The sequence below is a fragment of the Castor canadensis genome, chromosome 10 (genome assembly GCF_047511655.1).
Source record: "Castor canadensis chromosome 10, mCasCan1.hap1v2, whole genome shotgun sequence".
Taxonomy (NCBI): Eukaryota; Metazoa; Chordata; class Mammalia; order Rodentia; family Castoridae; genus Castor; species Castor canadensis.
This window is the reverse complement of record NC_133395.1, coordinates 115,792,583-115,814,718: the sequence shown is the minus strand read 5'-3', so window position 1 is coordinate 115,814,718 and position 22,136 is coordinate 115,792,583. Positions and strand designations below refer to the sequence as shown.

Below are 22,136 nucleotides of genomic sequence, written 5' to 3'. Positions count from 1 at the left end.
AGAAAAGGCTTCATATTTTCCCCTCATGCTTATGAAGAATTAGAAAATACAGGGAGAAATATTTTACAACAAAAAGACATCAGCAGGCATGACTGTGCTTGGCATCTCAGGTCATTATTTTTGGGCCTGCCTTTGGGACCTTGAGGAGCGGATGACATGAGCCACACCTGAGGTACCAAGAGCGCTCATTGTGCTGGATGCTGGGCATCACAGAGCAGAAGGACCAGACTATTTGAGCAAATTGCCATAAGAGTTGAAATACATGCTGGGCGCTGGTGGCTCACACCCGTAATCCTAGCTACTCAGGAGGCAGAGATCAAGAGGATGAAGGTTCAAAGCCAGCCTGGGCAAACAGTTCACGAGTCCCTATTTCAAAAACACCCAACATAAAAAAAGGCTGGTGGAGTGGCCCAAGGTATAGTCCCTGAGTTCAAACCCCAGTACTGCAACAACAACAACAACAACAAAAAAAACCCCACAAAAACCAAAAAGCCCGGTACAGGGAAAAGGAAATTCATTTTAGCCAATAGTTCCAGATTCAGTCCTTGAAATTTTATCCAAGCTGCTTACCTGGTGGCAAAAGTGACTCATTTGTGTGGCCCCTCTTTAGCGGTTCCCTATCTGTCTGACATCAACAGCAAAATCTGTGAGGATGAGAAGTAAGCACCCACGTGTGTCTGTTACACTAGGGCAATGCATTCATTCATTCTACAAGTTTGTGTTAAGTGATAAGATGACTGGACTTTCCTTTGCCAAGTGGGGTATAGGAATAAGATTAGGTCAAGTGTAACCTTATAGAAATAAGATTAGGTCTCAGTACTTGGGGAGATGGAGGCAAAAGAATCATGAGTTTGAGGCCAGCCTGACATACATAGCAAGACACTGTCTTAGAAAACCAAAACCAACCAACCAACCAAATGAACAAAAAACAAAAGGAAGGAAAATTAGGAATGAGTCGACCACTGAACTTTTATGGCGTATGGTACATGGTATACATCATATTCTTTCTACCTTTGGATGTTTGCACGTTCACATTTGTAAAAGACTGTATATATGAACTTGGGCCAGGACCTGTGCTAGCTGCTGGGGAGGCCTCTGGCTTAGACTTGGCCCTTCTGTCATCAATAGGCTTATTCAGGAAACAGATATTAATCAGTCAAACAGTCACGTGAATGCAAGTCAAATTACACTGGGGTGAGTGCTGGTGTAGACTCCGCCTACCCACGGCTGGAGGAGGGACAAGCCGTCTCAGATTGAGGTGGTTCAGGGGACAGGTGATGTGAGAGCCTGCTTGCATCCAGAAGGGGCTGGTGCGTGTGCGTATGTGTGTGTGCGCGTGCGTGTGTATGTGCGTGTGCGCGCGCGCGTGTGTGGTGGCCATACAATCAAGGCCAAGGGCATCTCTGTGGTTCCTTGCCTGCTTAAACCATAGTGTGCAAGGAGAGTTTCAAGGGAGACCACTGCCTTCAGCCTCACATAGGACTCTCGTGATGTTTGTTCCGGGAGTGAAGTAAGTTCTAGCAGAATTCTCTAATGGTTTCTGATTCTACCTAGAGAAAATTCACACTTTTTCTTACCTCCATTGGAATGCCCTGCCACTCCTTGTCCCACCTTCTGGTTTCATGGAGGTTCCAGTGATGTCCCAGTGCCTTTCCTTTCTCAGCCTCTTGGGTACGCGCAGTGTTCTTCCCCCTCAGAGTGCTCTACCCCTTCTCTTCTCAGCGCTGGTTCATCTCCCCCGTCAGGGTTTGGCCCCAGTGTTACCTAAGAGGCTGTCCTCGAGCGCTTCTGCCCGCTTACTTTCTCTTCCCCTGTGAGCGAGATGATAATGGGGGATGTCCCTTGTACTCCATGGCCTCCCTGACTCCCAGCACATGGGGGTGCTCAGCTATCCCTTACCTCATTATTAGTATTTTTTTGGGAGACTGGGATTTGAACTGAAGTCTTTGTGCATGCAAAGCAGACGCTCTACCACTTGAGCCACACTTCCAGTTCATTTTGTTCTGGTTATTTTGAAGATGGGATCTCACAAACTCTTTCCCCCGACTGGCCTTGAACTGCAATCCTCCCAATCTCTGCCTTCTAAGTAGCCAGGATTACAGGCGTGAGCACCTGTGCCTGGTCTCATGTTGCATTTTGAGAGGATTTTTGACCCATGTACAATTGTCCAGGTACACTTATGGAAAGCTGTAGAATCTTTAGGTAAGGTGGGAATGTGTCATACGCAGCTTCTCTCAAACAACAGGCACACGTGCGTCTGAATTCTGTTGGAGGCGAAGATGGAGTCACATGCTTCTGGAGGGTCCAGGACTAGGGCATGAGGGAAACCACATTGAGCTTTGGAGGAGAGGGTGGAGGCAGAGATTAGTTTTCTTTTTTATTATCGTTTTAGTTTATTTCCCCACAATATTTTATAGGCATTTTTGTATTGAAATATTTCACACACCATAAAATACATTCCTTCACATGATTCAGTGGATTTTAGTTATTCACAAGGCCTCTCTCTAACCACCACCACTCTCTAATTCTGAGATATTTTCAACAACCTCTCTCAAAAAAAATGATGGTGGGCTGGCAGAGTGGTTCAAGTGTAGAATGCCTGCCTAACAAGCGTGAGGCCCTGAGTTCAAACCCCAGTTTGTGAGACCTTATCTTGAAAAAACACACAAAAAAGGGCTGGTGGAGTGGCTTAAGGTGTAGGCCCTGAGTTCAAGCCCCAGTACTGCAAAAAGAAAAAAAAAAGGTAACCCATTAGTGACTACTCTCCATTCTCCCTCCCTCTGCCCTGAGTCTACTTTCTGTCTCTGAGGTTTTTGTTTTTCTGTTTTGCAGTACTGAGGATTGAACCCAGGGCCTTGTGCTTGCTGGGCAGGTGCTCTACCACTTGAACCATGGGCCCAGCTCTGGGTATTTCTAATAGTTACGTTTTAAACCTGGTTGATTGTGGGAACTGTCCTTGTTTCAGTTGAAGTCTGTCAGAGATAAGTTTTTTCATTAATGAACACATCATCTGCAAACTGAAATACAGAGAAATCTTTTTTTATTTATGGTCATACCAGCCTTATTCATAATGACCCCCACATGGAAACAATCCAGTCACCTACCCACAGCTGGGTGGATGGAGAGGTAATTTGAGGCATACCCATATAGTGGAGTAAATGCAGCAGTGACACAGGAGGAGCTATGAGTCCACACAGCAATATGGATGGAACTCGTGACTCGGTGCTGAGTGCGAGAAGCCAGGGGCAGAGGCCATGCACGTGAGCCCACGTATATGCGTTTCAACCTGGGCAAAGGCAGTTATGCCGTTAGAAGTCAAGGTAGTGGTTGGTATTAACCACAGGGGTGTTAGCCAGGAGGAGGCACGAGGAAGCCTGGTTTGTAGGAGAATGGAACTGTGTTATGTTTTCATTTGGTTGGTGATTATATGGGGGTGTATGCTGTTGAGTTGTATAGTTAAGATTTGTGTGCATTTGGTACGTTGAAAACTACTTTATGTGTCATTGGAAAAAAGAGCACAGAGTCTTTGGTAGATCCTTGGAGGAAGGCTGAGGGTAGGCAGGCTGGAGGGGAAGGCGGGGTGGAGGCTGGTAGGAGGCCAGTATCTCCCTGCCATGGGGCGCTGCCCTGCCCCTAGGTGCTGGCATCGGTGATGACTCCTGGGTGTCCTTCCCTGCCCTCTCCTACTTCACCCTCATGTCCGGCAGCCTGTGAGCACTAGCTACCACCCGTTCCTGGCAGGATCCTTACCTCGAGGAGAGGAGACACTGGGGGGGATGGCAACAATTCCCAGTCTTATGCCATTTGTAGGATAGGTGTGTCTGTCTGGTTTTTCTAGAGTTTGCTTTCCTTGGGTTCCCTGTGGTTGTCACCACAGGGTCTGGGTGGTGGGGAACTGCCTGGTGGCCAAAGAGAAGTTGTGGTGGTGGTGGTAGTTTTACTGGATCCAGCAAGGTGGGCAGACCTGCCTCTGCCTGGGCACATGGCCCTGCTCCCACGCCCTGGGCTGATCCAACAACAAATTAAACCTGTTGTGTAGATGGCCCCGGGCAGCCCTGTCAGTCTGCTGGGTAGATCTCAAGCTGAACGGACCAAAGTGCCCTGGGGTGCTTGGGTACTTTTGCTTGGTGTCCTTCTGACAGCAGGACATGCTTCCTTTCTGGGCCAGGTGCTGGCTGCCACGGGACAGTATTCCTTGGCTGTTTATCTGAATGATAGCTTTTATTTGTGTCCTCGTGAGCTGCCATCTTCCATAAGTTTTAAGCCCCTTTGTCCAAAGAAGGCAAGATGTGTAAGATGTAAGAACATGGGTCCTGGAGTCTAACAGCCAGCTCCTCAGACATGACATTGTGCCAGGGGCTGTGGAATACGAGGAAGAGGGGGAGGAGAATGAGGAACGAATGGCACACTGGCTGGTGGCCTTGGGCAAAGTGTGCCTCGGTTTCTTGATTGGATGATAGAAGATACATGAGGGGTACGCCCAGAGGACCCGGGAATAGTAACAGTGCACCCTTTGGGTGTTGTGTGGAGCGAGTGAGGTGACTAACATAAAGCCTGTCGCAGGTCACCGCTCAGTAGGTGTCAGCAGTGGTGGCAATGGTGAAGGATGCTTAGGTGAGTACACGATGAGGTGTAGCAGCACCTCAGTGGGCCGAGTGAGTCAGTCACTGTATGCAAAGTACCTACAGTGGTACCTGTACCACAGAGGCTCAGTTGGTCCTTTTTTTTTTTTTTTTTTTGGTGGTACTGGGGTTTGAACTCAGGGCCTCGCACTTGCTAGGCAGGCACTCTACTACTTGAGCCACTTCACCAGCCCTGGCTCAGTAAATCTTCAGTGACATTATTTAAATTATTCCATTATCTGACTTTTTTCCATGGTTATAAAAACAAGAAAACTAACATTAAAAAGAAATGTGGAGTCAGGTGCTGGTGGTTCACACCAGTAATCCTAGCTACCTGGATTGCAGTTCGATGCCAGCCTGGGAAAGATACCCCATCTCAACCAACGGCTGGTCACAGTGGTGTGAGCCTGTCATCCCAGCAATTGTGAAAAGCATAAAATAGGGAGATTGAAGTCCAGGCTGGCCTGGGCAAAAATCAAGACCCAATCTCTGAAATAACCAGAGCAAAAAGGGCTAAAGGCATGGCTCAAGCAGTAGAGCACCTTCCTAGCAAGCACGATGCCCCGAGTTCAAACCCCAGTACCACCAAAAGCCCAAAAATACAACAAAACATCCTGTTGGGGTTTTACATAACATACTGAACATACTTCCTGTTACCTTTCCAACATTCCAGCAGGTTACGTCCCTTGATAGTCAGCAACCAGTTTCCCTCCATGTCACACACACACACACACACACTCTCTCTCTCTCTCTCTCTCTCTCTCTCTCTCTCTCTGCACAGACCCCCTTCTTTGTGCGCTGGGGCTCAACCATGCAGGTTAGGGCTGCCCTTGTGGCATTGCCTTCCAAGGAAGCAGCACACCCAACTTGGCTTCTGGACATCCCGTTAGCTCACTAAGGGCCCTGAGCTGGGAGGAGGTGAAGGGTGAGAGGGAATTGCATTCAAGGACAGGGAACAACCTGTGGGAAGGCCCCGTTGCAGATTTGGAGGAAGATTGGAGTCTTCACAGCTGGGGGAAGGAAGCCTTTGAAGAGTGCCATGGGTCATGGTGGAGAAGCAGCAGAGTTGGGAAGGAGAGGGCAGAGGGAAAACAGTCAGGCCTCAATCATGGATTGAACTAAGGGGAAGGGCAAAAGAGGTTGGCGACACGTCCCAGGTCTTCAGATTCAAAATCCAAGTGGATAGAGGTGTCCTTCTCTGAGCCTGGGATTCAGAGGGCAAGAATGGAAGGAGCCAGGGTTCAGGCTGCTGGGTTCAAATGCCACTCCCATCACTTGTTGGTGCCAGCACCTTGGGCAAGGAGTGTTGCCAACCCTGAGCGACGTCTTGTAGGGTTGTAGGGAATACAAGCAATGCTGACAGTGGGTTCTGGGTAGGTGCAAATCTTGGTTTCCCTCATGTTGTGAAGCCACCCCCTTTCCCTCGCCAGCCATGCATCCCCAGACTGGCTTTACTGTCAAGATCACCTCCGCTGTTGTCATCTTCCCATTTCTCTCTCTCTCTCTCCTCTCTCTGGCTCTCTCTCTTTCTCTGTTGACTGTGCTGGGGTTTGAACTCAGGGCCTCATGCTCGCTAAGCAGGCACTCTGCCACTTGAGCCATTCCTCCAGCCGCTAATTCTCTTGTCAGGTGTTGCTTTTGTTTCCTCCTTGGACTCTGAGTCCCTCAGAACTCAAATCCAGGCCTTGGAGTGCACACATCTGAATTTCGGAGCCAGTCCTCGGGGGGTGCGGCTGCTTATACCTGTCTGTGTCCCCAGAGGGCTGTGTTTCCTCAGAGCCTTACATGGGCCACCCTCGGGTGTGGGAACCATCAACTACTGTGTGGCCTTGGTGTCTCCCACAGATAAACCCAGCAGACTGCTCTGGTCTGCTGTCTGGAGCATCCCAGCGCCAGGTCAGCTGCCTCAGTCACTTGGGAGGCAGCTCAGAAGTGCAGATTCCCCAGGCCCAGCCTTGGCCACCCATCTGATTCAGATGCTCTCGGCCGTGACTGCACGTGGTTCTGTGCCTGGACGGTTCTGTGCCCTGTCATGTCAGGACACCTGTAGGCCCTGAACGTTGGCTCTGACATCCTGTGACTCTGTCATGGAAGCACAGGCCTTTGTCCTCAAGCCACAGGCCCCGGCACGTCCCACTGTGCTGGGTGAAGTTGGTTTGTTGGTGTCATCAGGTGAGGGTTTCTGAGTAGTGGCAGCAGCTGTTCCCCTCTTGCAGTGAGCAGGAATCAAAGTGTCTGCCTTGCTCTGATTTTGTGTGTCTCAGTAACAACATGGGGGAGTATGTTTGATCACAGCTGATACGCCAGAAATTTGGGCACCCATGTCCTCAGATATGCTTTGGCTTGTGGTCTCTTGGCCCCTGCCAGTCCCTTGGGAGGGAGGCTGTGGGGAACAGCCGGTTCTATCCCAGCAGAGCATAGGGCTCATGTGTCAGGCTTTGCGTCCAGAAGCAGCCACCCTCCATGGGTACAGAGGAACGATTTATAACCCCACGGAATGGTCCTCCTTCCCCACTTCTGGGCTGCAGGTTTCTGGGTGGGTTCTGTAGACAGTATTGAACTCTCACGTGCACAGGTGCTAAGTGAGTGCCCTCCCACCATGATGGGGGGCACCTCCCAGTGAAACCTGCCAAATGAGAAACTTAGAAAAAAATGAGGACTAACTCCTAAGTCCACTATTCCTTTCAATGAGTGTGAGTCCTGGAAAGGAGGGGAAATTAGGTGTAGTAAGGGTTCCCCAAGCTGGACCTCTATCCCACAGTGCTCCAGCTAGTGTGGGGCAGCCCTGTGTGTGAATCTAGTTGTCACAGGCCTGCGTTTTCTTTCTTGTCTGACCACTAACTTTACCAGGAGTGCCCGTGAACACCTGCCAACCTGCTCCAGGGCTGGGCAGCCATTCTCTTTCTATGTTGCACCATCCTACGGGGTTTTCCAGCGGAACTTTGCACTCTGCAGGACTTTCCCCACCAACTTTAGAATTTTCCCTCCAGCGTCAGAAGGCTGCAGTTGATCCACCCCTCTGCAGGAATACAGAGATGGAGCAGAGAGGCAGCAGGGTTTTCTTTCGTACGAGAGTCAGGCTGCATATTCACTCAGGTGCAGAACCTGTGGACACTGGAAGTTTGGAAGGTCTGGACCCAGGATTCAGATGGGTCTCCTCTGCTGGTGTCCACTGTCTAGTCCCAGCTGCTAGAGATCAGCCACTCTGCTTAGGCTGGCGTTTGTTTCCTTCTTTGTAAAGTGGGGGTGACAGTGAGATCTCAGGGAACTCTTGTGTGTCCTTTGCAGTAGAGAGCAGGTCCTGTGCAGATCTTGGTCTGCCCTGCTGCTTAACTTGAGCACTATTGAGTGCCTTGAGTTTTCAGTTGTCTCTAAGTGACTATCTGGGTACAATCTTATGAAACAGGACTTAGAATTGTTTAAAACAATGTTTTAACATGTTTAAAAACATTTTTTTTTCTGTGTCATTTTGAAGCATGCTTTGGGCGTGAGGTGTGCACTTGTCTTTCCATGTGATGAATGATGACAAAGCCAGCTGAGGTGCTGGATGGATGTGAGCTGAGTTAGTAGTGTGAGACAGTCAGTCCTGTGGGGCTCAGTTAAACAAATGCCCCAGTGAGAGAAGGGTCAGGTGCTCAGGTCAGAAAACCTTCCTGACTATGGGAGCCAGTCTTAACCTCAGTGAGAGAAATTGGTGAGATCTTTTTAGGGCCATTTTGTGTGTCTGCTATTTCCCCTTGGGATTTGTGTTGCAAGACAAGGTGTCCTTGGCTTTCAGGCATGTGTCCTGGCTCTTCACCCTCTGTGCCTCAGTGTCCTGGAATGTGAAGAGACGCGTCCTTTGTGTGTAATGGGACTGATGCTGCAGATGCAGTGTGGCATTTGAAACCTCAGCAGGTGCCTGGCACAGGAGGAAGTCTCGTGCTGTTGCCTGTGGGGTGCTGAGTGGTTTTGCCTCTTGGAGGCTCTTTTTCAGTGACTCTGGGTTGGCCAAGTCCCTTGCGGCCACTTTATTTCTTCAGCTGTGTCGATGGCTCTATGGTGTCCTGACTGTGCAACAGGTGTGGGTTATCCTTACCCAACTAAAGAAGTACAGAGTTGGCTGAGGTTTTTTTCCTTCTGTTTGTTTAACAAGCATCACACTCATCAGCATACAGAATTAGGGGATCATAAAACCCAGGGATACATGTGCACGCTGTGGGATTAAGATGAGAAGGAGCTTGGTAGGAATGCAAGGAAGGCACCAAGGCTTGTCTTTCAGGGGATGTGAGTAGCTGAGCTTACAAAATGCTGTCATTTATCCTGTGCCCTTTACCTAGAGTGGCCCCGACTTTTTGGCCAGGCAGTTTCTTATTCACCCTTCAAAACTCAGGACAGGCATCACCTCCTCTGAGAAGCCTTCTGTGATTTTTTTTCACTTACAACTGTATATTCCTTCATTATTGCTTTTTCACATCATGCTGTAGTGGTCAGTGCTTTTTTTTGGGAGCGGGAACAGTGCTGGGATTTGAACTCAGGGCCTTGTGTTTACTAGGTAGGTGCTCTACCATTAGAACCATGCCTCCAATACTTTTGCTTTGGATATTTTTCAGATAGGGTCTCATCTTTGCCTGTGGTTGACCTCAGACTGTGATTCTTCTACCTCTGCCTCCCAAGTATCAGGGATTATAGGTGTGAGTCACTGTACCCAGCCCCGGTCAGTGCTTTTGAAAAAAAAAAACAACAACACAAACTCAAAGTTAAAAAGGTGTTACTATCCTAAAAACACTAGTGATACCGGTGTTCCTGCAGCCTGCTGCCATCAACTCCAGTCTGTCCCATATCCCCAGAGGCAGCCATGTAAAAATAACTTCAGAGTTGTTTTAATTTTTCTTTCTTTATTTTTTGTTGTGCTGAGGATTGAACCTGTGGCTTCATGCATGCTAGGCAGGTGCTCTACCTCTGTGCTACAGCCCCAAGGAGCTGTCTGTTCTAAACCTTGCAAAATATATTTATATACATAGTGTTTTCTGGGAAAGGTTGGCCAGCTTTGGGCGATGGCTGGAGGATGTGGGGCCGTGATTGGTAGTGTTTTCTGATTCCCATGATTTAAAACTCCTATCATGGCCAGTTTCAAGACATCAGTCAGAGCCGATAGAGTGGGAGAGGGACAGGCACTGTCTGCCCCCAGACTGGGATGCACCAGCTCTGCACACTACAAGAACAGCTAGCACCGTCTAGGAGTGTGCAGGCTTCTGTTTTGATGCAGACATCACCATGCTTCAAGCGTGGTTCTTCTCTGATGTCATATCAAGCAGTGTGGCCTATGGCAGTGCATCTCCACTGGCTTTGTTGTTTTAACTGTTGTGTAGTACTCCACACCAAGCAGTCAGTCAGTCATTTACCTAGTGCCCTGTTTATGACATGTTGGCAGTGTGTCCTGGGGTGAGTCCCCTCTGTAATCTGTGCACTCCCGGGACATAGGCACTGTCCCACATAGGTGCTGGTGGCCATTGTGCGACGGCCAAGAATGGTGAAGGTGTGCTTAGAGACAGCAGCACGCTGGCAGACATGTACTGGTGGCCCACACGATCTGGAGCACTGCCTGGTGACTGGCCATGAGGCAGGCCTTGAGGAAGGGGAATGCCTGGACTCCACCAGCATTGTGGGCCACTGTGGGATGTTCCCACAATGGCACAGCCGCCTGGGTCATTCAATATCTCTGGTTCAGTTTGGTGGCCACAGCAACACTCGGGGGCAGTGACCTTGCTTTCAGCCAAGGCCTCTGGGTCATGTTTCTTGGCTGTTGGAGAGGTGAGGTGATCTGGGGCAGGTGGCTTGGGACCTTATGGCTCCATGCCAAGTCACCCAATCAGCCTTTCATTCTGACTTTGGCTCTGGCCCTGAGGTTGGTAGACAGCAAGACAAAATGTACCCAGCTGTCTCCCTGCTCTGATAAAAACTGGAGGACAAATCCTGGCTATGGTTGGCTGATAAACGTTTCTAAAGCCCTCCGAGGACCAGGCGTGCTGCACAGCCAGGAGCCCTGGGCCAATGCGAAATTCTCCAGGGGGTGTGGCCACATTTGGAGCTCTGAAGAACAGGTGTCACTTGGTGAGGAGTCTTGATTTGTTTTTGGTGTACTTAGGAAAGTCTTTTTGCTTAGTACACATTTTGTAGTGCTCTAGCATGTCAAAGTGTTTATTAAGTTCCATCTGTATACCTGATCCTCCGTTGGGGTGGAGTTGCTATGGATGCCAGGTGGGCTCTGGAACCGGATTGCATGTGTTCTGATGATGTTTCTTGATGAGCTTTGGGGCCCTGAACAAGTCAAGAAGCCATTCTGTGCCTCAGTTTCCTCCTGTTCAAAAGGAGGACCCATTTTAGTGAGCAGGAAGAGAGGAAATAGGGTGTGGGGAGCAGGAATCTGATGCCCAGCAGGAGTTCTGCAGAGACCGTCGCTGGTAATGATCGGTATGAATTATTACTGATAATTATTGGAAGGTCACGGGCAGGCAGAACCAGGAGACATGGAGGGCTTTGAGATGTTCTGCTCTTGAGACGATTGCTGTCTGTTTGGGGAGAAGAGACTAACAGATCTGATACTATTAGCAATTAAAATGCCACAGTGGTACTTGAGTCAAAATGGTGCAGTTTGTGTTTCAGTCCTACAGAGGTTTGGGATGGAGAGCTCCTGGGAGGGGCTCCCAGCAGGTGAGTGAAGGAGACGAGGGGAGGACATTGTGGGGCAGGAGAACATTCTACTTTGGGTCTGGTGGGTAGCAGTTGGCAGAGTTGGGGGTGTTGAAAGCGTGAGCTGGGGTCTGTTTCATCCAGAGGTGGAATGGTACAGACTTGTGGAGTAGAAATGGGATGAGAGAGGCAGAGCCATTTCTTTCTTTTTTTAATTATTGCTCTGATAGGCTGTTTTTGTATTTGCATGATAAATTTTAACACAATGGCTCCATTGGTCAAACATATTAGAAACCATAAAAAATTAAGAACTAAAATATACATCATATACTTATTTATTTGTTTTTTTTTTTGAGACAGAGTCTCTCCATATAGTCCAGGCTGACTTCAAACTTTCAATCTTTTTGCCTCACCCTCCTGAGTGCTGGAATTACAGGTATGCACTACCACACCCAGCTCAGAGCCCATTCTTAGAGCTCCGTGTTCACATACAGTAGACCCTCCGGGAAGTGGTAGGTCAAAACTGTACACTGTGGTGATTTCTTATAAACGATTCTCCTGTGTAAGCAGTGCCTAGATTAAGAAGCAGAGCTTTGCTAGTCCCCCAGAAGACCCCTCCCTTGTCGTGTACTCTTCCAGCCACTACCTCTCTCCCTAACTGCCATCCTCACCCCTAACAGGTTGGGATAGTTTGACATTTTCTGGCCTTTCCACAGATGGAAAGACGTGCACTCTTTTGGGTTTGTCGTCTGACTCAACATTGTTCCATGAGAGCCATTCATGTCGTTGCTTATAGCTGTCAATCATCCAGGCTGCTTGCTGTGACTGACCACCATGGGTTTCATTCATTCTTCTATCCATGAGCACTGGGTAGCTTCCAGCTTGGGGCTTGTGGTAGGCCACACAATGACCCCCCTCAAAAGATGTCCATGGTCCCAGAGCCCACTCACTTGTCATACCTGGGACTCTGTGACCTTACATTGGCAGAAGGCACTTTGCAGATGGGATGATGTTAAGGACCCTAGCACGGGGAGGTTACATTGCATTTTTCTGGAGGGACTAATATTGTCCCAGAGACCCTTCTAAGAGGGACATCGGGTTCAGGTTCTGAGAGTGAGATGGGAAGAAGAGATGGGAATTGAAGATGCTGCATGGCTGGCTATGGATTCGAGGAGTAGAGGAAGATACCCCAGCAGAGGGGTCTCTAGAGGCTGGAAGATGCGAAGTCTTCTCTACACTTTCAGAAGGAAGCTTTTACCTATTTTTTTCCTTCAGAACTGTGAGAGGATAAATTTGTGTTTTCTTAAATCACTGAGTTTGTGGTGGTTTGTAACAGCAGCAATGGGAAACCAATTCAGGCTGTTAGGTCTAGTGCTACAAGAGAACATTCTAGAACATGTCTCTTGGTGCATCTGTGTACCTAGGACCAAATGCAAGGTGACTAGATTTTGTCACAGTTGATATGATCCCAGTAGCAGCAGTGTGAGCGTTCTGGTGGCTTTACATTTTCATTGTCACTACTTGGTATTTCCTGGGAATCGAGGAAGTATTGGGGCTTGAACTCAGGACCTTGCACTTGCTAAGCAAGTGCTTTACCAGTAAGCCATGTGCCCATCCGTTTTTGCTTTTAGTTTATTTTTATTTATTTATTTATTTATTTTTTATTTTTTTTCATTTTTCTTTTATTATTCATATGTGCATACAAGGCTTGGTTCATTTCTCCCCCCTGCCCCCACCCCCTCCCTTACCACCCACTCCACCCCCTCCTGCTCCCCCCCCTCAATACCCAGCAGAAACTATTTTGCCCTTATCTCTAATTTTGTTGTAGAGAGAGTATAAGCAATAATAGGAAGGAACAAGGGTTTTTGCTGGTTGAGATAAGGATAGCTATACAGAGCATTGACTCACATTGATTTCCTGTGCGTGGGTGTTACCTTCTAGGTTAATTCTTTTTGATCTCACCTTTTCTCTAGTTCCTGGTCCCCTTTTCCTATTGGCCTCAGTTGCTTTAAGGTATCTGCTTTAGTTTCTCTGCATTAAGGGCAACAAATGCTAGCTAGTTTTTTAGGTGTCTTACCTATCCTCAGCCCTCCCTTGTGTGCTCTCGCTTTTATCATGTGCTCAAAGTCCAATCCCCTTGTTGTGTTTGCCCTTGATCTAATGTCCACATATGAGGGAGAACATACGATTTTTGGTCTTTTGGGCCAGGCAAACCTCACTCAGAATGATGTTCTCCAATTCCATCCATTTACCAGCGAATGATAACATTTCGTTCTTCTTCATGGCTGCATAAAATTCCATTGTGTATAGATACCACATTTTCTTAATCCATTCGTCAGTGCTGGGGCATCTTGGCTGTTTCCATAACTTGGCTATTGTGAATAGTGCCGCAATAAACATGGATGTGCAGGTGCCTCTGGAGTAACAGTCTTTTGGGTATATCCCCAAGAGTGGTATTGCTGGATCAAATGGTAGATCGATGTCCAGCTTTTTAAGTAGCCTCCAAATTTTTTTCCAGAGTGGTTGTACTAGTCTACATTCCCACCAACAGTGTAAGAGGGTTCCTTTTTCCCCACATCCTCGCCAACACCTGTTGTTGGTGGTGTTACTGATGATGGCTATTCTAACAGGGGTGAGGTGGAATCTTAGTGTGGTTTTAATTTGCATTTCCTTTATTGCTAGAGATGGTGAGCATTTTTTCATGTGTTTTCTGGCCATTTGAATTTCTTCTTTTGAGAAAGTTCTGTTTAGTTCACATGCCCATTTCTTTATTGGTTCATTAGTTTTGGGAGAATTTAGTTTTTTAAGTTCCCTGTATATTCTGGTTATCAGTCCTTTGTCTGATGTATAATTGGCAAATATTTTCTCCCACTCTGTGGGTGTTCTCTTCAGTTTAGAGACCATTTCTTTTGATGAACAGAAGCTTTTTAGTTTTATGAGGTCCCATTTATCTATGCTATCTCTTAGTTGCTGTGCTGCTGGGGTTTCATTGAGAAAGTTCTTACCTATACCTACTAACTCCAGAGTATTTCCTACTCTTTCCTGTATCAACTTAAGAGTTTGTGGTCTGATATTAAGATCCTTGATCCATTTTGAGTTAATCTTGGTATAGGGTGATATACATGGATCTAGTTTCAGTTTTTTGTAGACTGCTAACCAGTTTTCCCAGCAGTTTTTGTTGAAGAGGCTGCTATTTCTCCATCGTATATTTTTAGCTCCTTGTCAAAGATAAGTTGCTCATAGTTGTGTGGCTTCATATCTGGATCCTCTATTCTGTTCCACTGGTCTTCATGTCTGTTTTTGTGCCAGTACCATGCTGTTTTTATTGTTATTGCTTTGTAATATAGTTTGAAGTCAGGTATTGTGATACCTCCTGCATTGTTCTTTTGACTGAGTATTGCCTTGGCTATTCGTGGCCTCTTGTGTTTCCATATAAATTTCACAGTAGATTTTTCAATCTCTTTAATGAATGTCATTGGAATTTTGATGGGAATTGCATTAAACATGTAGATTACTTTGGGGAGTATCGACATTTTTACTATGTTGATTCTACCAATCCATGAGCATGGGAGATCGCTCCACTTTCTATAGTCTTCCTCAATCTCTTTCTTCAGAAGTGTATAGTTTTCCTTGTAGAGGTCTTTCACATCTTTTGTTAGGTTTACACCTAGGTATTTGATTTTGTTTGAGGCTATTGTAAATGGAATTGTTTTCATACATTCTTTTTCCGTTTGTTCATTGTTAGTGTATAGAAATGCTAATGATTTTTCCTTTTAGTTTATTTTTTAAGTAGGGTCTTGTGCTTTTTGCCTGGACTGGCCTTGGACTGTAATCTTCCTCCCTCTGCCGCCTGCATATCTAGGATTGTAGGCATATGCCACTGCACATGGCTTGAGAAGAGAATTTTTTTTTTTTTTTTTGGTGGTACTGGGGTTTGAACTCAGGGCCTCATGCTTGCTAGGCAGACACTCTGCCACTTGAGCCACTCCACCAGTCCCTTTTTGCTTTAGTTATGTTTTGGATATGGTCTTGCATTTTGGCCTGGCACTGGCCTCAGATCACAATCCTCCTACCTATTCCTCCTGCATAGCTTGGGTTACAGTTTTGCACCACCATGCCAGGATTTTTGGTTGAGATGGAGTCTCGCTAATTTTTCCCCTGGGGTGGCCTTGAACTGTGATCCTCCCTATCTCTGCCTACTGAGTAGCTAGGACATGTACCACCACACTGCGCTGGGGAAGAGAGGTTTTAAAAGGGAGAATTAATAGGACTCGGTGCCCAGTGGACAGGGTTGTGCCTTGCAGGAGGTAGATGTTTGGCCAGTGCTGGTTGATGCTGCAGCAGTCAGCTGAGGAGAGGAATGGGGAGCGGGTGCCAAGTGGTCCCATTCCACCTGGGGTGAATTAGACTTCCTCTTCCAGGGAAGTGACTGGGATAGGAAACACTGATGAACCTGAGATGACACAGAACTTTCTGCACGAAGAATTAGCACAGTTCTTATCTCTGTAATGTTCTAATCAACTAAGGCAAGTGGTGGGAATAACCCAGGCTGTTCAGTCAGCTGCTCAGAGTCTGAAAACTGTCCTCATCTCAGAACTGTGACCAGAGCCAAGTAACAGCGTCCTGGGACTCTGGGTGTGCCATCTGTAAAATACTTGGGATCCTGGCTTTCCTGTGGGGCTGTGGGTAATGAGAACCCTCTTTTTATGATCCACATTGTCAGCAGTGGTTGTGGTCATTTCTGACAATAGCATGAAGCATTGGTACGTTCCTTTTTCAGAAGCTGGTGACCCTAGGTTCAGAGTGGCCCCTGATGGGCTGAGGTTGGCATGGAGGCTGAGGTTAGTTCCTGCTCATAGTTTACTGTTCCCTCACCCATGCCATTCCTGAACTTGAATTTGAGATTCTCTGCTTATTCATTCATTCAGCCTTGACTGAGCTTTACTGTATATGTTATAGTGCAGTGGTGAGGAGCTCAGTGAGGAGTGCAGCCTCCCAGGTCAAAGGCCAGCTCAGGTCTCAGCTTTGCCACTTGCTGTCTGTATGGCCTTTGCCAGGTCTTTGTGCCCAGTTTCCTGAGTGATTGATTGTTGGATTGATTGGGTACTAGGGATTGAACCCAGGTTCTCATGTGTGCTAAACACAGGCTGTACTACCAAGCTACACCTCTACCCCTACCCCTCAGTCTCCTGATTCTTAGGGCGAGTGGAGTCCTAGGGTGGGTGTGAGAATTTGGTGAGCTAATCCATGTCAGTGTTTGGTCCTTGGCGTCCCTCAGTCCTGGGGTACAGAGGTGGGTGTCCTCAATACCCACCCCTAGCTCCAGGCTAGAGAATACCTCTTCCAATCCTGGGAAGAAAACTCTGGAAGTCCTTACCCAGGACAAGTCAGGAGTAGGCTCTGCCCTTTCACAGTTCCTCAGTTGTGACTTCGAGGAGAGGCCTGTAGAGGCGTGATTCTGGATAAGGCATCAAGACCCCTTACCACACTTGCTGTGCTGCAGAACAGGTTGGGACACCAAGCAAGTTCGGCTTCTCAGCTGAGACGAAGCCGATCGAAGCGTTTCCAGTCACAGAAGTGACCACGTGTGGCCAATCTATTTCTCCCTCACTCTCTGCAGCAGTTCTAATTGCAGCAGTCCCTCTAGACCTGCACTCAAGTCCCTCTACCCATCCTTCCAGGAATCCTTATCTTCACTCTCACCTTATGCCAGGACTCACAGGCCTCAGTTTATGAAGTTAGTGCTGATGGAAGCCAGAGCAGTGGCCCAGGACAGGCAGCCAGAGGCTAAAAATATCTCACACTGGCTCTCTGCAAGTTATAGGAAAGGGCAGAATGGGAGGTGGTGGCTGCAAATTCTCCCTAACGCTGACTCTATCCAGTGCTTTGGGGTGCAGGTGGCCCCAGAATCTGGTCCTGCTCACAGAGTTTGTCCAAATGGTGCCTTAATCTGGGGAAAGGCTGACCCATGGTGGAGCAGATGGAGGTGGATAGGCCAGAGATGCAGCCAAGCAATCTGGGATGCTCAATGGAGCCAAACTGGGGTACAGTTTCTGTATATATGGAAATGTCACAACAGAATCTCCTCTCATATACTAAAGGAATGTTTTAAAATGCAAAAAAAAAAACCTGCTGATGCAGCAGCTTAGAGCATGGGTGTCAAGGTTGTCCTGAGGTGCACTGGAAACTGACACACTGCCCCTCAACCTCATCTTCTAGAGTGGAAACTGGCCGCTGTTTGCTTGGATGATAACAAATGAAGGAGCTGGTTTGTGTTTGGAGCACATCATACAAAGAGAATCTATGTTTTGATGCTAACACTCCAGACACAGTGGTGAGGGACAGTGGCGGAGGCTGGAGAGGCCACCTCAGAGTTGTAGCTCAGGCTCCTATGGAGGGGGAGTGCTCAGAGAGTGAGGAGAGTGTGGGCAAATCCTCCACACTTCTAGAATATTCTCTCTGACCCTGCCTCGCTCCCTCTCTTTTCCTGTCTTCCTCTTATCCTTTGTGGCTCTCACGTACTTCAGCTTAAATCTTTCCTGTGGGTATCATGTGCATTTGGATGGTGTTTACCATGCCAGGTAGTCATTTTGTGGTGAAATGCCCACTCATATTTGTGGATGTCACCTGTGCTCCTCCTTCTGTGCCAGGTACTCTACACTAAGATACTACATGCTTTCTACATCTCTCATTCATTAAGTTCCCCTGAGTACCTGCCACAGATGAAGCCATCATGAAACTGCATGTAGTTTACTGACCTGTGACCAGAGTTTGGCTTCATCCGGCCCTATAAATATAGTCCATCCCATGCTCCAAATAACCAAACCCACCATCACAAGGGCCCCAATGAGGAAATGTATGTAGTCGTAATCTCAACTGGGATGAAGGTTCATGAGGTATAAAAATAGGGCCCAATAAGACAGTGGCTTAAAGAATAAAGAAATCGCTCCAGGTGAGAGGGGTGATTGTGCTCCCTGCAATCAGTCAAAGGCCCAGGTGCCTTCTGTCTTGTTGCTCGGTCCTTTCCAGATTTATCATCATCACCTGTGTAGTCAGAGCCGGGATGGTGGACAAGGCATGCCCGTGTTTTAAGATCTGGCTGGAAAGTGGCCCATGTTCCCCTCACATTCCATCGGGAACAAAGACATCTGGCAACACCTAGCTATAAGGATGCCTGGGAAGCCCAGTACCTGATAAAACTCAGACCAAATATCCCTCATCTGACATGCTTGGGACCAGAATGCTTTGGATTTTTTTCAGATTTTAGAATACTTGCATATACGTAATGAGAGATCGTGGCAGTGGGACCAAGGTATCTCTGTTTCATGCTTGTGCCTTATAAGGCATAGCTCAAAGTTAACTTTATATGGGATTTTAAAAATAATTTTGTGAATGAAGCAATGTTTCGTGATGTGGAATTTTCCACTTGTGGCAACATGTTGGTGCTCAAAAAGCTTTATTTTTGGTGGTACTGGGGTTTGATATGAGGGCCTCAAAATTGCTAGGCAGGTGCTCTACCACTTGAGCCACTCTTCCAGCCCTTTTTTTTGTGTGTGTTGGGTATTTTCAAGGTAGGGTCTTGCAAACTATTTACCTGGTACTTCCACTGAACCATGATCTTCCTGTTCTATCTCCTCAGTAGCTAGGATTACAGGCGTGAGCCACTGGTGCCCAGCCCTCAGAAAGTTTCAGAATACAGAGCGTTTTGAATTTTGGGTTTTTGGACTGGGTCTGCTCAACCTGTGACTGTAGGAGAAAGGAGAATGGATTTTGGTGGACTCTGGGTAGGCTTTGACTTAGTCCTCTCCTGTCTAATGTAGCTCTTTGTGTGTTTGTCACATTAATGTGTCAGTTGTTGGTTGTACCCATCAATGTTGGTTGCTTTCTTTTTTAAGAAAGAAAATCTGGACCTGCTACACTGAGCCTACAGACAGTCCTACAGTAATGAATCAGTGCATCTACAGAGGAATGGAATCAAACAAGGAAAGGTAAAAGTTCAAATTGAAAATTCTTTTTGCATGCAACAATTAAATGCAGTGCAGAGCTGCCTTAAACCTGCTTAAGTCAGTAAGGGTAGGAAGAACGTGGAGATGGCACGGTGCAGGGGTCAAGCTCAGTGGTAGAGCGCTTGCCTAGCTTCTTTGAGGTCCTCATGGAAGGACCTCTGCACTGAAAAAAAAAAAAAAAGTCTTTGGAGATAACAAAATGTCATGCATTGCCTTTCACTTTTTTTCACCAGAGGAGAGATGCCATTGTTAAGCATGAGGGATTTTTTAAGTCTTAGAAGTAAAAGTTGGTATAAATGGAACCAATGTGATATAGGATTGAACGTTTTCATTCTAAACTGTGGACATTCATTCCCAAACACTGTGGCATAGGCTCAGAATGTCATGTTTACATTTATGAGTGGCCTGTCCCCCAAGAGAGGGCAGTGGCAGACCTTGAGCTCTTTTTTTTTTTTTTTTTGTGGTTCTAGGGCTTGAACTCAGGGCCTACACCTGCAGCCACTCCACCAGCCCTTTTTTTGTGAAGGGTTTTTTTGAGATAGGGTCTCTCGAAACTATTTGCCCAGGCTAGCTTTGAACCACAATCCTCCTGATCGCTGCCTCCTGAGTAGCTAGGATTACAGGTTTTGAGCTCTTTCTTGGTAGCTATATCTTCTCTTGGAGTCATCATTTCTTTCTCATTTTGTACCTTCACTTTTTTTCCCCTTTAAAACTAATTTTTAATTTAATTTAATTTTAGTATCCAAGAAATGAATGAAAGCATGTTCTTGGTTAAAAACAAGAATGAAGGCTGGTGGAGTGGCTCAAGTGGGAGAGCACCTGCCTAGCAAGTGCAAGGCCCTGAGTTCAAGCCCCAGTACCACCAAAAAAAAAAATGCTATCCCTATTGATCCGTGTTTTCATTCTCAGCCCCAGCCCCACTCCTGCCCTTCCCTGTGATCTACGTAGCATATGTATGTGATGTACATAGTATGCGTGTTTCCTTCCACAACTTTCTCTAGGTGTCTAGCTCTATAGAAAAAAAGTCATCGTTTATTACTTTTTTAAGTTTTTGATTTTAAAATGCATGCTGTCATATTCTGCTTGTTGGCTTATTTTGTAATTCTTTAATAAATTCAGTAACGTGTCTTAGAATGTTCTGAAGATAGCCTGTGTGAACCTGCCTCATTTTCGTACTGCATTGAAGTACTGTTGAGCTGTCACCTTGTTAATGTTGATACTGGTGCTAATTTTTGCACTTGTAACGATGCTGTGACGTGCTTGCTGGTATCTTCCTCCTGGCACATGGGCAGAGAGTTCTCTAAGGTACTTACTGCGGAGTAGAGTTGCTGGGCATTTAAGATGCTAATAAATTCAGTCAAGCCTTTCTGTAAAGAGCGCCACCTGTCAGCTGGGTGCCAGGTCTGCTGTTTGCCCATCTCCTGCTGCACCTCAGATCTGGTCTTTAATTTTGCCAGTCTCTTGGGTAGACAGTGGTGCCTCTCTGGGGTTGTAATCTCCTCCCCTTCTCTCTCCTCTGAGGAAGTTCATCTTCTCAGGACTCTGTTACCTGGTTTCATCTTCCGATGGTGCCAATAAGTCTCTGTCCTCACAGGGATCCAGAGATCTCTCCTGAGACCCAGTTCCCTGGCATGCCTGGGCAGCCCTCGTCTTTCCCTGGAGCAGTTGCTGCATCATTTTCTCTTCTGTAAAAGGTTCAAGTTTGTCCTGCTCTGGGCACACCCACTTCAGCAGTCTGCTTGTCTTTCCCTTCAAGGGGTTTTAAAGAGGTCGTGGTTGGATTTCCAGAATTCAGGTGGTTTTTTTCGTCACCACCATCACTGGCAACAGTTGAGTGTTTACTGAGTGTCACCCTCTGTGTGATCACTTGACCTACCTATCCATTTTAATTCTCACAGTGGCCTTGGAAGGTAGGGAGGGGTTGTTTTGTGACCACAGGTGACAGACAGGGATTCATTCAAAACCAACTCCAGCAGTAGGAAGAAAAAGAACAACAACTCCACCTCTCCAAGGAGCCCCAGCTCCTACCCAGTGCTCTCCTTGGGTAGCAAACAGAGCCGTGCTGGCTGAGAGGCAAAGTCTCCTGTGGACGTAGCCTTGGAGTCAGCATGCAGTGTTTACGGTTGCCTTGGACACGCTCAGCTGTTATTATGCATCTGTGGTACTGTGGGACAAGGAGGAGTTGGAAGTGGGGCCTTGTCCTCATCCAGCATGTGGACGTGGGCTCTGTGTACTGCCAGCATCTCTGCTGTGGGATTGGCAACCCCACTCAAGCCCACCCAGATGTTTCTCTGGAAAACGTTTTCCCAAGTTGAGCAGATTTGCCATGGGGAGTGAATATACTTCATTGGGGTAAATGTGCCCACTGAGCTGTGGAGAGACAAAATGCTGCACTCACCCTCTGTAGGCCTCCCTGTCCTAAAATATTTAACTTTAGCTGTCATTTCAAAGATCAAGAAATAGATAGAGGCTGGCTCACGCCTGTAATCCTAGCTACTCAGGAGGCAGAGACCAGGAGGATTGAGGTTTGAAGCCAACCCAGGCAAATAGTTCGTGAGACCCTATCTTGAAAAAACCCACCACACTAAAGGGCTGGTGAGGTGACTTAAACAGTAAGAGCACCTGCCTAGCAAGTGTGAGGCCCTTAGTTCAAATCCCAGTGTTGCCAAAAAGGATAGCTAAATGCAATTTATAGGCAGAGGACAAATTCAAATGTCTTCCTGAGCATCCCTTTTCTTATATATTTCAGAGATATAAAAATTTGGAGCTGGAAGAGATCCTAGACTTGTATTTAGCTTTTCATTACAGTTTTAAGCAGACAAGAGTAAGGAAGTGA

The 22,136-nt window shown here is 47.1% G+C and overlaps 1 protein-coding gene across 1 annotated transcript in view; it reads left to right on the top strand.

Annotated features, from left to right (window-relative positions):
- The window catches only part of LOC109681673 (rho guanine nucleotide exchange factor 3), a 299,591-nt gene that overhangs the window by 15,837 nt on the left and 261,618 nt on the right, over positions 1-22,136 (top strand). The window contains exon 2 of the mRNA XM_074044006.1: positions 19,190-19,282. Coding sequence (XP_073900107.1) covers positions 19,239-19,282 — 44 coding nt within the window. The 5' untranslated portion in view covers positions 19,190-19,238. The remainder of the gene's footprint in view (positions 1-19,189; positions 19,283-22,136) is intronic.